At 41.3% G+C, this 17,838-nt stretch overlaps 1 protein-coding gene across 4 annotated transcripts; it reads right to left on the bottom strand.

The window, feature by feature from the left end:
• Positions 1-896: 896 nt before the first annotated feature.
• LOC111221789 (homeodomain-interacting protein kinase 1-like) lies at positions 897-16,405 on the bottom strand. Of its 4 annotated transcripts, none has more exons than XM_022745350.1 (18): positions 16,088-16,405; positions 13,600-14,333; positions 12,259-12,450; positions 11,992-12,173; positions 11,754-11,877; positions 11,426-11,545; positions 11,118-11,204; positions 10,771-10,955; positions 10,528-10,678; positions 8,873-9,059; positions 8,365-8,483; positions 6,562-6,696; positions 5,350-5,510; positions 4,987-5,058; positions 4,519-4,689; positions 3,958-4,172; positions 3,749-3,858; positions 897-2,214 (listed from the first exon to the last, which is right to left on the bottom strand). In XM_022745350.1, the coding sequence occupies exons 2-18, from the start codon at positions 14,329-14,331 to the stop codon at positions 1,744-1,746; spliced, it is 3,414 nt and encodes a 1,137-aa protein (XP_022601071.1). In that variant the 5' UTR covers positions 14,332-14,333; positions 16,088-16,405; the 3' UTR covers positions 897-1,743. The 4 variants fall into 4 exon arrangements, with proteins under 4 accessions (XP_022601071.1, XP_022601072.1, XP_022601073.1 ...); XM_022745351.1 differs by having other exon boundaries at positions 5,350-5,507; XM_022745352.1 differs by lacking the exon at positions 6,562-6,696.
• Between the last annotated feature and the right edge of the window lie 1,433 nt (positions 16,406-17,838).

Raw genomic sequence — 17,838 nt, 5'->3', positions numbered from 1 at the left:
AAAAGCTTCATAAAGCAAACTCTCCCACACGTTTTGTATGCAAACACACACTGTAATACTGGTTTTGGTTTAGGTCACCTGCAAAAGGCCTGAGGAGTCTCTCATCTTGCTTTTATTGTCTGTTCTCATCAGCCGCTGCCGAAATAACAATGGTGCTTGTTTGAAGTTAGACTTATGCGGAAAACAAAGATCATCCAACACTAATGATGTGAATCTTTCTCAGCAGCTTCAGTTCAGAGGAACCAAGGAAATAAATCATTAATTCACGGTGAACTTTTTGTGAATTCGTGGTTATTTTATTGAAAACAGTGACAGTGGATTATTTGAGCTGAAACCTTTTTCCCTGAATTAGTTCTACCAAATAGCCTCTTAACTATACTATGTTAAGATGAAATACAGTTAAATTTTCAGACATTACAACACAAAACTGATGCAAACACAACAGGGAAGGAATTACTTAAAAAAAAAAAAAAAAAAAAAAAAGTTTTCATAACCCACAGAAACCATCCAAAGATTCACCTCCTTTAACTAAAGACGGTGGCAGGAGAAGCTGCTGGAGTCTGAATTCAGACAAAGATGAACGGTGACTGTAGTTATCATGTGGAAAAACATATTTAGTTTGCATACTCTCATACCCATCAGTCATTGTACAGCAGTGTGGGTTATTTGTTACAACTTCCTAGTGAGCATTTCCAAAGTCGAGGGGGGAAAATGGGACAAAAAAAAAAAAAAAAAACTAAACAAAACAAAAAAACTGGCCATAAATCCATTTTCATAATGAGCAGGTCCTACACACTCAGGATTCACAGATAATATAGAATATTTTTTCGGTCCATGTGTAACTGGCTTTTTCATATTTCAAGGAGAGAAAGTAAGGAAAAGAAGGTTAATTCATCTTTTTTTTTTTTCTTATTTTAACAATTTTAAACAAAACCTTTTCACGTCATTCCTCAGGATGGTGATCCCACTCCTCTGTACTTCATAAATACATTCAGCACTCAGTTGATGCAGTTTAAAAAAAAAAGGACATGATTAATCCTGCCTAAACACTGTCACCACATTAACAGACTATCACATGTGCACTTAAATTAACATGTATCCATCACAGTTTTCACCACACCTTTCTCTTATTCGACATCTTCATGGACATTCCTCTTCCTACCTCACACTGACAACAACATAATTTAAACATAGTAAAAGACATATTTGTGAGTAAACAGAGACATGGGTAAGGTACAGTCATTATTATATCAGCTAAAAACACAGGGCCTCGCTGGATTAGTGTGAAAACTTTGTAACAAGGCTTGTGACTTGTAACTTGCTCTGTCAGCTTCACAAGCCCTGTGAGTCAGGCGTCTAAAAAGCTCACCTAAAGTGTCGTCGCAGCTTGTGACAGGAGGATAATCTCTCTTCACACAAAACCTCAAGATAAACAGGTGTAAAATACATTAACCACAATGCCTTAATTGTACATCTGGATAAGATGGGGATAAAATATGAGCTATAAACAATATTTTTAAAAAAGGGAAAATAAACTGATACAATATCAAATAATACCAAAGAACATTTCAAAAACACTAAAACAGTCCACAGTTGGAGGTTAAATTCTGCCTTGTGGACAAAAGCAGCAACAAATAAGTGACCAACAGTTATTCTACTAGAAATACAGTTTAAATGTCCCTTTGTGATAGTATGTGGGGAAGTGGACTTTTTCTTTCCTCTGTTCCAAGTGTGTGTGGCACCCTATAGGTAGGGGTACTGTGTGAGGCGCCTGGGGCTCAGCTGGTAGGCACTGTAAGCCTCGGCCCGGGGCGTCACGCTAACGTATGGAGAACCAGTGGCGAACTGATGCTGGTAGGCTGCGGGGAGGCCGTGCAGCAGACTGCTGACGGAATCCCTGCGACTGGCCGAGTCTCTCCTGGAGGAAGAGGATGAGGTGTATGTTGCTGCATAGGCGGAGGGGGAGTGACCGTGGCTGCTGTGACCACGGCCCAGCAGCTGCTCCATGGCCTGAGAAGCTGAGGAGAGGGCGGTGGAGGCTGGGTAGGAGTACAGACTGGGGCCGGGGGCTGAGGCTGACGTCAGGGCGGAGACCTCGGGGAAGTTGTAGTGAGAGGCTGAGACGGCCGGAGGGAACGTCTGCTGGCGACGCAGAGAAGAGTCACTGTTGGACGCCCCCGAACGCTCCTGAGATGAAGAAACCACCGGCTGAACCTAAAGAGAAATAACACTTAATTATACATGCAGCAATGAGAAGGCAGGAAATCACAGATAGTTTTGGTGAGGTGACTATAAACATTTAGAATCTACCTTTGTTGTAACCTACAGGTGGAAAACAAAATAATTGCAACACTTGACAAGGAAACACATTCCCCTCTGTCCAACAGAACAGTACAGATTCAGTATCGATGTGTTCCAGCTCTTCTCGGAAACAATATGATGTTTATAATGAGAGGAATTTTCAAACCCTTGACTACATGTTTGTTATGGCAGCACTTTCTCAAATCTACATGTTCTACATGTTTTATGCAACATTTTAGACAAAACTGAGCCTAATATAAATGTTACCTTTGGGAGTTCCACTAGACTTAAAATTAAGCTCTGTGGGTTTGAGCAAAGTTTGAATGCACAGGATTTTATTTGTACTCATCCCACCAGCAGGTTACTGACATTTAAAAAGTTGAAGCAGCCTGTGCTTTCACACATCAATACACTAGTTGCCAACCTTTTTGTCTTGTGACTGTTTATATCCCCGCTGCACATAATCCCATGTTGTAAATACTAGTTGTGGGTGGTTAAACATCAAAACAGTTTCCTCCTCAGATTCCTTTAGTTTATAGTTTATAGGATCACTAAAGAGGTAAAACGCTACACTAAAAAAAAAAAAAAAAAAAAAACAAGAATGAAGGAGGAGGAAAAGTCGAAGATTGAAGATTATTGTATGCAGCAGAGGTGTTGTTTTTTTCCCTTTGCTATCCTCTCAATCACTTGACTTGGTCTCATCCCTCATTTTGGGAACCACTGCATAAGTAGACGTTTAACATGAGCCCCTGTTTTGAGCCAATATTTTAAACAGGAATTGTTTTTGCACAGATATATTGCTATGGACACATCGCTGGCAGATTTACAAAAAATAAACTGCAGGACATAAATGCTGAAATTTGTTTCAGGTCATTCACAAACTCTTATCTGTCATTACATTGTTTGTCCAGCAGATAGCACTTTGGACTCTCTTTAAAACACATGAAAAAAAGTTTATTTTTCTGCTGTACAATATTCTGCCAGAGTAAATATCTGTGACAGTCACTCTTTCTTGACGAGATTTTATGAGTCCCTGTCGTAAATGTTTGTGTGTGTATAAGGGTAAAAACAAATGTCTTTTGCAACTTATGACTGATGTTTATCAGTGTCTGCGACATAATTTCCAGACTGTACCCCCTAACACAATAAAAAAGTGCAGTTCTTTGACCAGACCACCTGCAGTTTGGACAAGAATGTTTAACCTTGTTGGAGCTCTATTTGTTGTCACATGTTGCTCACAACAGCTTGTCTACTGCATAAACTCTTATAGCTGATATTCTCACTCATGTTTATCTTCGTAGTAGCCACGTGATGGAATAGGGTACAGACTTCTTGGTATATTTATCACAGTGACACCTTATTACAAAACATGTAACGGAAATGCAGATAAAAGTTTATTACGGCCATGTCTGACTTGGCAAAACAACCAACACAAACACAATCTCACCTGGCTGAGGTTCAGGGGGTGTGACTGGCTTGGCACCAGTCCATGACGCTCAATGCTCTCCCCTGAACTGCATGGCTGTCGGCTGGATCTCTTAGGCTTCATGTAGTTCACTGGGGATAAAAAGTTGTATGTATTAAACTATGCTGCTTTTTCACCCAAAATAAAAACTACTGATCGCACACAAATAAAGGCACACGATCGACCCTCACCAGTCTCTAAGCGTCCACGTGAAGCTGCTCCTCTCTCAGAGCCCTGGGTTTTGACTGAAGGTGCCACCACTGCCAGAGACTTGACTTGGCGTGATGACATGGTGCTAGCGGGGTTAAGTGTGCGGGGCAGAGGAGTCAGGGGGCTGGCCGTAGAGGAGTCCGAGTCGTGCACCGTCACACAGCTGATAACATTAGTGCGCTGGCTCAGACCAACACTGTGTGAAGAGAGGAACAGTGTTATTTCACAGGTCATAGCAAGGAAATGAGATAGGTATATCAAAGCAATGCTGTCTAAATGAATAAAGCCCTGGTCTGGTAATGGAGTCAAACAACCCCTGTCTTTCATCTGTTCTCTTGCAGAAAGTATGTCATGGTAGTACGGGATAGTGCCAAGACACAGGATAGTTTTTAAATTAGAAATATCTGACTATCCCTGTTGCAGCTAAGATGGAGAACATGAGGTGACAATGGGAGCCTCAGCAAATCCCAAATGTCTGTCAGGGATGCTCAGAAAAGAAACATTACACATATGTTTAGAGCAGCGGATTATCTTTTTCTCACCTGGCGGGATGGAACTTGCGCTCATCTTCTGTGTCGGTGTCGCTATGAATGGTGATGATGCTGACCGCCGGGCTGGGTGTGTCGGAGATGATGATTGGCTGGGACAATGTGGCACTGGAACTGGGTGGGGTCACACCACTACTGCTGAGTAACGATGCAGCAGATAAACCCCTGGACAGAGAAAAAAAGCAAATGCAGAATTTTAAGCATTTTTGGTCATCGTGATGACACATAAAAACCAGAAGACAAAGGAATGTGGTAAACTCTGTTAAAATCTAGTGGAGTGACATTTACAGAGGAGACGTACAGGAAATAAACAATTTGAACAGGAAGAATTATCTTCAAGAAATAATTTAACACCACAATCTAACACCAAAAAAGGCATTTTCAGTACAAATTCATGATTTGTTTTAATTATTATTATTTATCATTATATATCAGAGAAAAAATCTGCAGGGCTGTACCAACCTGTTTCTGTTCTCTCCACGTCTGGCTTTCACCTTCTTCCTCTCCTGCTGAGTCCTGCCTTGGGTTGTGCTCCTGTGAGAGTCAAAAATCAAACAAGTTAGTGATAGACACCACTGTTATAATGATAACATGAATGGTGAACAAAGGAAAGCCTACTATTCTGATGGGACTCGTGACGCTGAGTAGCCACGTTAACCAAAGATATACTGATACACTGTAAGCAACTGTAAAACCAAGAGACTTGGCAAACATGACTAATTTAAATCTGCATTTGATAACAATCTCTAAAATGACTGAAAAATAGTGAACTTCAAGCATTGTGTTTGTGTGGGTCTGGACTACAACAGTCAATGGTTGACTGACCTCCAGCTGTGTCCTTGCTGTGCGTTAGCATCTGAGTGAAGTGTTTCCAGGGGAGATCCAGCGACATTTGACTGGTGGGCAGAACTGTGGATGGCCACGCCTGGGACCTGCTGCCATGATGATGGTATGAGGATTTGTTGAGTGCCAGTAGGCCAGGCCTGCTGAGAAAAACAACAGACACTGATGCTTCAGAACATGTAATATCAAGGATTAGCTATTTATGAATCGACATAAATTATTTGATTACTGGAATGGGCCAGACAAACTGAGCCATGCTGAGAAACAAATCCAAAGACTGAAGACAAAGAGGCAAAACAATGGGCAATCTCTTCTACAGGCAAAAGCACAAAGCTAGATAAGCGAGCAACCTTTCCCAAGCCATTCCCTTATTATAGCATAGCCCTGCAACAAATCCACAGGATGACACCATGCAAAGCACAGATGATGAGACACTGTAAACAGTCAGATCAGATATAAAGACAAGTATACACAGAACCATGGTGCCTGTTAAAGAAGAAACACTGAAGAGAGAGATTAGTTTAGTTCACTGATGCCAAACAGTCTGCTGATAAGCTGTTTTGGGAAAAGGCATGCCACATGTTCTGGCTGAAACAAGAGACGTGTGTCAGAGAGTCAGGCTGTTGAGTATGGATTTTAGTGAGCTTTGTAGCTGCAACCTCCTCTGCTGAAATCAAAGATGGGCAGGACAAGAGAAGCTGCAAGCAAAGCGCAGACCAACTCAGCAACACATGCGCTCCATGCCCTCAGCACACCTATGGGGAAAGACTGTGAGGGAGGGAATGAGAGAGTGTGTGAATGGTGTGGGGAGAGGGTGTCGTCTGGAGTGGAAAGATTGTAAATTTAGTCAATTCCGATCTAATGTCACAACGGGGAATTTAAAATCATGAACACCAGGAAGGATAATGGTGATCAAAAAACACCAAAAAGAGCCGTTTGATTTTCCTATTAATAAGCATTGACCAACCATGATTCTGACAACCATGACAAGTCCACATGAGAAGAGGGAGAATGTAGAAATATGATACGGAAAATAAAGACTATCCCCATACAACATGTGGCAGAGAGGGAGAGGAAAAAATGCAAACAAATGAAAAGAAAATGGAAAGTGGGGCAGGAGAGAGATGGCATTGTTAGTGGTAGAGGGAGTGTGCATGTGCATGTCTTTCTTCAGGGATGTCATCTTTGCTTTACCAGCACTGTGGCTGTGTGCTCCAGGAGGGTGGGTCGACCCACCCCGGTGCCCAGCCCGAGGGGCAGAGAATACTGGGGGGCTAAGCCTGCTGAGGGTGGGTGCAGGGTGGCCACCATCAGGGGTGTGCAGGAACCCTGGAGGAGGGAGGGAGGATAGGGGAGGGCAGTGTTAGGGTAGGATGAAAAGTTATGTCCTTCAAGGCTGTATCTGATTTAGACGAAGGGACAGCGCGGATAAAACCAGCTGCACAAGAGATGCACACTCGTACCACTGGCCATCTGGACACCTGACCTCTGCAGGGTGCAGCAATTATTCCTAATTTTAGTGAACAGCAATTAACTAGCTTTTTTGCGCCAGATTAGTCTCCCGCACTACACATCTGGCCTCCATCCCAGAGAGGAGACTGGGAATAAGAGAGGCCTGGCCCAGAATGACAGTCCAAACAGTTTTGGAAGCAAACCCGAGGCAGGATGCAATCAGCAGAAACACAAACAACAAAAACAGTGTTGACTGTCACTCAAGCCACATCTTCTGTTATTTCAAAACTCACTCATGTAAATGCATTGAAATGACCAACATCCTCGCTGAAAGGAAACTTTTCATTGAAGAACATAATCCTCTCTTCTTCCCCATTAAACTTTTTCCAGCTGTGCTGGCAGCGAGGGGAGAGGGGGAGAAAGGCAAAACCCAACAGGGAGACTGTTTGGATGGACTAATTAACCATGAATGAGCAAAACTGGGCACCACTGCTCTCAGCTTGGTGCTAATGACATATCATTCATGGATGTTGCCAGATTTTTACAGCAACCTTGAGTTTAGATAACTGATGGATGGATGACAAAAACATGTGCTTGTGATCACTGTCAAGGAAAACTGCTGTGAATGAAATTAAAGTTACACAAGGTGTAAATAGTTACACAAGGTAAATAATGTAAAATGAAAATTGTACAATGCTGTAAATAGACTAACCTAATCCAAAAAACCCTTTTCCAATATGCAACTTCCACTCTCTTGCTACCAGAGATGTGAATATGATGCAGGTCTACACAACATGGTTCAGCTGTCACCTTGATTGTCATTGAAACAGTTTCACGGAATAACACTAAAATATGATCCAATAACAATTAAGCTTCAGTTGCAGTCTCTCTCCTTTCGTCCATACACACTCCCTCTTTCTTGATTTTTCTCCATCCCTCTCACAGCTTTTTCCTTGTTTTTTCTTTATTCTCTTTCTCTCTCTTTTTGGGGAGTAGGTTATATGACATTTGAACGTCAGTATCATTTCCATCCCAGAGAAATGTAACTTCACTAAACCCAGCTAGAGGTTGAAGAATCCTGGTTGAGAGTTAGGTCAGCTGACACACGCTGAACCATTCAGACTGCCAATGCGGCTTTGAACCACATCACTGTGTCAGTCTGAATAGGATATTCTTCAATTTCTTCATTCATCTTCATGTGGGAACATGAGCCAGACAGGCTGTTGGTAGTAATCACTCCTGCAATTTACCAGCTATGGACTATGTAAGGTTCCTGTAACTCTTAGGTCACAGCTCTACTGGAAACAAAAGGTGCAATATTCTCAGGTTAATCCTCAAAAAGGTTACAAAGGTCTTACATGTGACACTAATTTTGCCACCAAGGTGACCCCATCTCTACTGTGATACTATGGGTCACCCAAAATGAAAATGACAGGAAAGAAACACACAGGGCTGTGTCTCTTATTTGGTGGTACTTTCGTGCATACCAGTAAATAATACACATCATTTTGACAAATTTGACACACACACCTCACAAACTCTTACCTGTGTGAGCATACTTGGCTGGATCTGCAATGACTGAGCAGATTGGTTCTGAGGTACTATAGGTACAGAGTTATCCATCCTCACGGGGAAACTGGAACTCTTACTGGATGGCTGTAGCCCTGGAAATTCCCACAAAAACAATGGTCAATAAATGATATGAGAATACTGATGAAAAACACAGTCACAGTATGTTCACATGCACAAGTTGGTTACTATGGCACATTAACTCCTTATTCAGGTTCTGATTTTTCAATATGTGTATAGTAATGTCTTCAATTCAAGTGATGTAGTAATCAAAAAGGTAGATAAAACAAAAATCCAATTATCAAAGTGCCGGTAGAGACAGCCTGACACAAATCAAAGTGGATAATCCATTGATGAGCACCTTCACAATACTGAAATCAAAATAAACCACTGTGAGGTTTCTTGATATTTGATTCGCCTTCAAACTTGACCCCACTGAAGCCCCTTGTGTTGTTCTCAGTCTGCATGCAACTATATCACTTACCTTGAATAGTGGAGGGTGGGCAGACGATGAGAGTCTGCTGGAAGGGTTCTGTCTGACTACACAGCCCAGCAGGACGTGTTGGAATCGGGACGCTCTGTTGAGCCAGCCCGGGAATGTTGATGGTCGCTTGCTGATACAGAGCTGGCTGGTAGTTCAGCAAAGGCACCGCTCCCCCCGCAGAAGGCACCTGTTAGAGACATTAAAAACATCACTGATTAATACTGGAGGACTTAGGCCTTAATTATAATCCCTTGCGGACATGCATATGAACAGCTGCGGACATCACAGACGTGTAGTTCTTATTATACTACTCTCTGGTCTACCTAGAGCCCGCTTGAAGGATGTGTTCCATACATATGTAGTAGATCACGTACATGCGCATTACAGATCAAATCAAAATGGCGACACCCATGCAAGAAAAAGAGTTGCATTGTCTGCTGAACTTAACACAATCACATAAAAGAAAAGCACAGAAAGCAACAAAGTGGTGTGTGCGGCCACCCAATAACAAGACCAAAAATGGGAGTTCAGAATGTCAGTACAGGAAATGCATTCAATGGATGAGAAGTCTCATGAGTCTTTTCGGCTGCCTATTTCATTTTCTGGCCCCCAGCATCGGTGAACGCATCCAACATCAGACAACACACCAAGCTCCAGTCACTGTGGCAGAAAGGTTAGCAGTGACTTTATGCTATTTAGCTGCTGGTTGTTTTCAGGTAAGTGTAGCTGCAAGTTACAGACTAGCCAGCTGCACTGTCTCAAAGATCATTCCAGAGGTGTGCCAGGTCCTTTGGGACACTCTGCAACCGCAATTCATCCCCTCCCTGTCCCTGACACAGTGGTGGGAAATTGCACAGGATTTCTGGAGAATCTGGAACTTGAATTATAAGGGGAGTACTTCATTTGTTCTGATGGCTGCATGTGATGCATGTATTTCTATAGCTCCTAGACCTAACATAAAGGTTAAATTCAGACAGACAGACAGTTTAAAGTTTACTTGCTTGACTTATAAATAGGACATTGTCATTATCTTGTTCTTTAATTATCTACATAGTGACTCTTTATATTGTATATTTTCATGGGGGATCTTTTAGTCCACAAAATCTAAACAAAAAATATCTACAATAACAGGAAGTTTACTCAAAGTTAACCCTAACATAACAGGCATAACTTCAAATTTGATTCACATTAACTCTACTGGAAAGTAGGGAGTCTGTGTGGAAACAAGGGAAACAATAGGGGGAACAGAAATATTCCTGCCTGCTGCACCGCCTCTTCCTTGCCTTCACAAAAGCTGTCACTTAAATATTTCCTGCTGACACACACTTTATTCTTTTCCCAAAGTCTAGGTAAGTTCCCTCCACAAATTATTGCGAATTATTGTTTTAAGTTGAATTATACAGATACAGGTAGCGACAGACCTCTCCACACAGTTTCTCTTCAAATTCAGCATCCATTTCAGTTTTCCAATGCATGCGCAGTTGGTGCACTTATAACGCAGTGGCCTGGTGGACTTCACAACATATTGAAGGGTACACCGACATCCGCGCACACATCAATGACAAAATTTGTGTCACTCAGGCCTCAGCGGACCCTTACAGTCTTACAGGTCCCTAAACATATGTAAGAATTTATGGTGAAGTCATGGTTCATACCTGGTTATGCTGGTTGAGTTGGCTACTGAAGGTAACAGTGAGGTTGCCCGCTGCAGCGCTGGGGACGGCATTGGTGGAGTACAAGGATTTTCCACTGTCATAGGAACTCCGGCGCTTGCAGATCTCCATGTTCTGGAAGCACGACTTCACACTGGAAAGTATTGAGTGACAACGTTTCAGCAATTACATTTCAGTTAACACTCACCTAAATGAGCATATCTACATCTTAGTACACAAACTTACTGGGAGCTGTGAGGATAATCCATGAGGTGGCTCATTGTGACAAAGGGGTGACCCAGAGTTTTTGTAGGTGTGATCCTTTTGTCAGCATCCAGACGGAGCATCCTCTTCAAGAGATCTATAAACTCTCGTCTATCAGCTTTCTCAGCTAACATGTCAGTCCCTTCCAAATGAGACGACAGGTTGACCTGGAATTCACAAAATAACCAGCAGATCGGTCAAACAAACAATATCATGTATAGGTGGTGTGATTTCCTCCTTTGTGCTTTTCAGTATGCATAAACAGTGTGAAATCCAGTTCAAAAACTATAGTGCACCATATTAAATGTAATGTGAAAAATCACATCTACCTGCATCATATCATCCAGACAGTTGAAGATATACTTCCTGGCCTCCTTGGACTTGATGCCCATTTCCATCTCATGCTCTGCTGGGGTCTGGAAAAAGAAAATAATGTCTATTTATCTTTCAAGGCAAAAATTATTTGTCCAAAAATTATTCAAATGATGTAGTTCAACTTGAATAAAAAAAATCCTAATCAGAAGGAGCATCAAGGCTTCTTTACGTTTTGATATATTTAGCTGTTTTCAGATACCCCAACACATTTTTTAAAGCCTGCTTATGTTTTCAGCATGATTTTATGTGTGGTTTTATTCACCTTTAGCCTCCAGAGTGGGTAGCTGGAATCAGGGCCGCGATTGAAGAAGCGGCTGGTTTTAGTGCCGGCGCTGAGAAGATACTCTGCTGGTAGGCCTTGAGTCTGGGAAATGTAACGTATCTGCAAAAAACACAAAACAGTTTGTCGTCACGCTTGTTCTTCTACAACACTTAATGAGAGTTTGGACAAAGCACCTACAGTACTTCTATGACCTGTTACCAATGTAAGAACTTGCAGCCTTAACTCTGTCTCATAGATTAGCCTTTCCCATTTGAGCATTTTCCTCATCAACTGACAAGGCCTGGAAAACACAAACATTAGTACTGACCTGGTCGTACTCAGAGGCTCCAGGGTAGAGAGGCCAACCCAGAAACAGCTCAGCTATCACACAGCCTAAAGACCACATGTCAATGGCCTCACAGAATGGCAAACCCAATATTATCTCTGGAGCCCTAGACAGCAAACAGAAGATTAAAGGACTAGTACCACAGAAAGGCAGCTGAGCAACAAGTTGTATCATAAAAACATGGCTAATTAATAACAAAGCTGGATTTCTTGCCACGTACCTGTAGTATCGAGACTGTAAGTAGGTTGAGCAAACAGCCTTGGACACATGACTTGCTGAGCCGAAGTCAATGACCTTCACCCTGTAGGGCTGTCTAAGAGGGTCGACCAGCATGATGTTCTCAGGCTTCAGGTCTGCATGAATCAGACCCAGGCTCTTCAACTTCATTAGCGCTGTAGCCACCTAAAGGTACAAACACACATATTAATATAGATCTAACACTATGAATGAAAAATAAATGAAAAAATATGAATCTCTGTTTCCCAACCTGCTGTAAAATGGGTCTTATGTGCCGTAGAGGGAGCGGGCTGAACTTGCTGTGCTTGAGAAAGTCATACAGGTTCTGCTCGAGCATCTCAAACACCAGGCAGGTGTGACCCTTGTGTTGGAAGCATTCATATGAACGCACAAAGTTGTACTCATCTGCATTCTCTGCACTCAGCCGGTTCAGGATGCCCACCTATGAAAGAGAAAGAAACAACTCTTAATGCAAGTATAATGAAATACATTATAATGCGTGGGCCTGTTACAGTGGTTTCAAGTTTCATTTTGCCTATTTGCTCTAAAATTATTAATATAGCTGAGGCTCCAACTGTTTTAGCTCTCTATCAAAAATGATCTCTGTACGTGCTAACACACCTGAAAACGCACATCACATGACCAGTCCTGTACACTGGACATACACATGACGGTGTAAACAGGAAGCAGATAGTTTGGTAGTTGCAGATAATGCTAGGAACGAAGAACAGCGAAGGCAGTTGTAGCATTTTTCAGTCATTTTTTAGAATTTAACCGTACACCAGCTCCTAGCAAATATATAATCAGTTTAAAAGATCCTGCAATTTGCTGGAAATCTAGGGAGGATGAGTGTATGCTGGTACATACACTGTGGACTTGCTCCACAACTAACAAACACGTCATTAACGCTTGTAATTTGTTATCCATGTTGCATTCATCACTGGTAGTTATGACTGATAAGACCCAACAGGAGGTGAGGCAGGTGTCTGCTTCATTGTTTCCAAAGGTCTTCGTTTCTGCTTGTCCAGACTACAATGCAACCCTAGAATTTTCAGACTAAAACTGGGTCAGCGGTGTTTCCAAAAGTCTCCGTTTTAGGGGCAGTGGTGGTGTAGTGGATGCCAGGATGCCATTCATTTTAAAACTACAATGTAATAGTGTGAATATAGCCTGAACGTCATTAGTACCAAGCAACTCCCATCAGGTGCATTTCAGTTAACGGCCCTAAGCAACAACACATCTGTGAGGCAAGGATGAACCCATGTAAACACCACACTATAGAATCCTGCTTTTATAGTGTAACTGATCATTTCCAACACAAACTATGGCACAGGAAACTGCAACATTGATAAACTGGTTTAGATGTTATGAAAAAAAAAAAAAAAACTTAACATAAGATTCTTAAATATTAACTCAAGTAAAATACATCTTTGTCATTTAGTGACTGTTAGGTATATAAGATAGCTATATTAGGACATTTTAGTATCATAAGTTAATAACTATATGCAACTATTTCACATTATCAAAGTACTTGACCCCTGGAGTCACAAATATTCACAAATATTCTATCAACAAAATGATATCTAGTTACCTCAATTTGTCCTTGACGAGCATACGAAGGATGGTTCTTCAGGATCTTGATGGCCACAATTTCATTGGTGCCTCTCTTCCAGCACTTGGCCACTTGTCCAAATGTGCCTCTTCCCAGGAACTCCAGCACTTCATAACTACAGGACACTGAGCAGAGGATCTCATGCTGCACTAGCTGATAATCTCCTTCACCATTGGAGCTACTGCTCTTGGTGGTTGGAGCTGAGTGGGGTATAGACTGGCCAGTGCCCCCTCCTCCACCACCACCCGTACGGGTGGAGTAAGTTGCTGCAGGAGCTGAGAGCTCCTCTAATATTTGGACACTGCCACATCCACTCCCACTGCCTTCATTGGCCTCCTCTATCTTTCTTTTCTGCCCATGTCTGTGCCCCCTCGTTTCAGAGGACGTCTCAGCATGAGCATAAGAGGAGGACGTCGCCTGCTCAGTGACTCGCCGACTGGAACCACGGGGAAGACTGCCGGTGCTATCTGCTGCACGCACCACCACTTGACCCCTGGAGCCAGGAGCCGCAGGAGGGAAGACCAGGGATGGTGCGAAAGGTGGCACAGCCATTGCAGGTGTGAAGGTGTATGCTGACTGGCCTGCTATGGAGCTGTAAGCTTCAGTGGTGGACACATCCCAAACGTTGCTCTCCACCTTCAGCTTCTTAACGCGGCAAAAGGCACTGGAGGAGATCGAGGGGGGAGAGAAGACCTGCAGCTGAGAGCTCATAGCTGAAAAGAGATTGACCAGAATTAGACAGATGAACCAAAAAGATCACAGTTCACATTATCTTGACATTTCATAGGGTGAATGATTGATCAGAAATAATCAGCAGATTAAATCGATCACAGAAAACTTAAACTGAAAATGTATAACCTTCATGAAGGTATGGTTTAGGGCTGCACAATTAATCAAAATATAATCGAAATCGCAATATGGCCAACTGAAATATCCAAATTGCAGGAGCTGCACAAAAATCGCAAGTGCTGCAACTTTTTTGACAAAAGCAAAACGTGTCAAATTGTTGTGCATTCTTGGCACCATAAGTGTTGTGATGCTACCTGGACTAAAATATATTTTCCAGACGTAAGGGAACATGTTTCTTTGGTACAACAAAAATCACATCATCATCATTTTCACTTTTTTTCTGTGAAAATGAAATGTAAAAAATGACCATTCCAACTGAAATCACAATGGCATATCACAATTGCAAATAATTACAATGTTTTTTTTTGTTGCATATCATACCTAGTATGATTTATTGACTTTTGATCTGCAGATTGCAGTTTTAGCTAGGTGTAACTAATACATGATTTTGATGACATCCAATAACTTTAACACTGACAAAAACGTAAAACAATATACAATCTGTTTAAAAGATCCTGCAATTTGCTGGAAATGTAGGGAGGATGAGTGTATGCTGGTACATACACTGTGGACTTGCTCCACAAATAACAATTATTTTCATTATCCAGTAACCTGCTGATTATGTTCCCAATTAGTCAAGAATTGCTTTGTTTATAAAAAAAAAATGTGAAGGTTATACCTACTAGCATCAGTTTACATTTTTGCTTGAAAACTCACAAATCCATTATCGAAATATGTGCTAATTCATTTTATACAAACTGTATCAGCTCTAACCCAGATGGAAATAAAAAACTAGAATTAGTAGACCAAGTAAGATGGTATGTTTCTATCAATAATGCATCAGCAAGGAGATAGGGTGTTAGCACACAGTTGACATTGATATCCATGTGACTTATGCATTTACACAATCTCTCAGTATATTTTCAAGGGGCCTTCTCTCTCAGAAAGGCCTGTGTTTTGGCTAACCCCTCTTCTTTCTCTGCTTGAATGGTGTGGAAGTTGTTTGTCTGGAAACGGGGTGTATTTTTTCTAATTTGCAGTACATATATTATATCTCAAAGTAAATAATACAAAACTAAAAACTTAAACAAATAAACGTGTATGCTATAACTCTAAATTCTAAATTAAACTACTGCTAGGACGCCTCAAGCAGTGTCTCTCTCTCTGCAATGTTAAGGTGGGATCTTAAACGTCGGGTGGGCCAGTATCTGGTAGGTCTGTTTCAAACGAAACCCTTGAGTTACAGCTTTTAGTTACGATAAAAACAAAGTGAATCCAAGTTCAGTGTAGTGTACGCTGTCAGAGTGGCAACTGTTTTGGACCACGGTGGAAATCAAGCTGTGGTCGCCACTATTAACATGTATGGCCAGGATATCAAATCATACACTGTCATTCTGCTAACCACAGACATCTGTACTCCACTGACACAGACGGACTTTTAGGACCAAATCAACAAGGCAACGTTACTTAACTCGCTATGGCTAACAAGCTAACAGCTTCAACTTTTTGAATATATGCCGTTAAATGATTAGTAGCGGCTATTCTCACAAAAAAAACAGGTCAAATAACATGGGCCGCGTGAAAAGCAACACAAAATACCGAACCAGTAATAACATACCGGATTTGATGTTATTAAAGCGTCGAAAAGCGGCTTCGTCCAAGGTTTAAATCCCACTGCAGTCTGCTGGACCAGCGTTATCCGATTAGCTTCCGCTAGCAACTGTTAGCTGTTAGCTAGGCCTGCATTGTTTCTTCCGTCGATGGAGAGCTAGGCAGCGGGTGAAGGCGTTACAGAGGCCAGTTCTCAAAGGTAAAATACAAAGGTCTCATTGTCTTATGACATTAAATTATCTAGTGCTAAAATATGTACATTTGTCGATTAAAACATAATAAGTTATAGTCTAAAACCGTCTGTCTTGAGGCAGCGAAATCCACTTTTCACCGGAACAAACCACGTCCTTCATCAGCTGCGAATCTGACGGCATTTCCGCTTTCTACCGTAACTATCATGGATTTGGCAGGCGATGCATACTGACATGATCGCTATTTTCAACAAGATTTTGAAACATAAGATTTTGTTGACATAAAATGTAATTCACTGCTCTTACGAGATGCCTCCGTGGTCAAATTACGGGTCGAGGTACATTTGAGATAGTTTTAGACCTAAAGGAAAAAAGTAAACAACGTTTTACGGTAAAAAGAAATTGCCGTGACGTAAGTAGAGTATACCAGTAATTTTCTGGCAGGCCTGATACATGTTCCAGAAATCTGGCCTGACTCTAAACCCTGTGTTTGTTCCAGTGTTTTACATATCTTAAACTCCATGACAACATAATTAACTTTTTTTTTTTCCTAAATTAAAGCTATATGCTTTATAAGCTTTATGAATACATTTATATAAGTGAACTCATGAAGTCATAGGCAAACTTGGGGTTAATGGACAAATTCATTATTTTTCAATACTGTTGTTGACATTTTTGTTTGTAAAATTAACTCCTTATAACAGGTAAGGTATAGTTCAAACTTGGCTGACATTATGGACCTTTATATTACCAAAATATATCATAGACCTATCCTGTTACCTTCAAGCTCACAGGCACAAATGTGTTCAAACAGTACAAATACAGTCATGTTTGCATAGACTGAATGGCCTGAGCAAATACTGTATTTAGATGGTATCCTCTTAATTTACTCATGCATCCAAATCACTGTCCACAAATTGATAAAAATATTTTGTTTGCAAAAATGTGACTACATGAATTGTTTAGTTAGAATTCAGTCAAGTACAAACTAACAATCAATCATGCAGAACCCTCATCAAGGTTTCTCTTCACTTTGTAGCACCTCATCCAGGTTCACCATGACTATTCAACTATTCATCCTTACCCCGTACCTTCACAGGAAACTGTAATGTCCATAGGCTCCTCTGTTCTAACAATTCTCGGGGAATACCATATTACAGATTTTGCCCTGCTGCCTACAGAGTGTGCAGCTCACCAGAAAGCCTGTAGCTGATGACAAGTAAAAGAAGACATATGACAACTTTATTTTTTAAAAACCATGGATGGAATGAATATCAGACAAACTAAGTTAAAGTGCAAATTTTCTTTTTATTCTGATTTCATTTTACAGCAGAAATTATGTAAAGCATTCAGAAGACATTTTCCACATATAAGGGCAATATTCAAAACACTTTGCATGGCCTCAGCAACAAAATATTCTTTTAAAAACATCAACAATTTAGTGATGCTTGTGCATGCACATTTGTAAAACAAAAAAAAGGTAAAAACTAGGCTACAAAAAAAGAGGAATGAAAGACTGAGATAGGCATGGAGAACACAACAGCAGGCAAGGTGGGAATACAGCAGG

This window comes from Seriola dumerili, unplaced genomic scaffold (genome assembly GCF_002260705.1).
Source record: "Seriola dumerili isolate Sdu_G_001 unplaced genomic scaffold, Sdu_1.0 BDQW01000088.1, whole genome shotgun sequence".
NCBI lineage: Eukaryota > Metazoa > Chordata > Actinopteri > Carangiformes > Carangidae > Seriola > Seriola dumerili.
Note: the sequence above shows the minus strand (reverse complement) of the source record. Positions and strands in the feature narration are given on the sequence as shown.

Excerpts from the sequence above, each read along its gene's own strand:
- LOC111221789 (XM_022745350.1), bottom strand. The coding sequence starts at position 14,331 with ATGAGCTCTCAGCTGCAGGTCTTCTCTCCCCCCTCGATCTCCTCCAGT. Across the intron at positions 10,956-11,117 it reads GTCTGGATGATATGATGCAG|GTCAACCTGTCGTCTCATTT; the intron begins GTAGATGTGATT and ends TGTGAATTCCAG. Across the intron at positions 6,697-8,364 it reads AGCCAAGTATGCTCACACAG|GGTTCCTGCACACCCCTGAT; the intron begins GTAAGAGTTTGT and ends TCCCTCCTCCAG.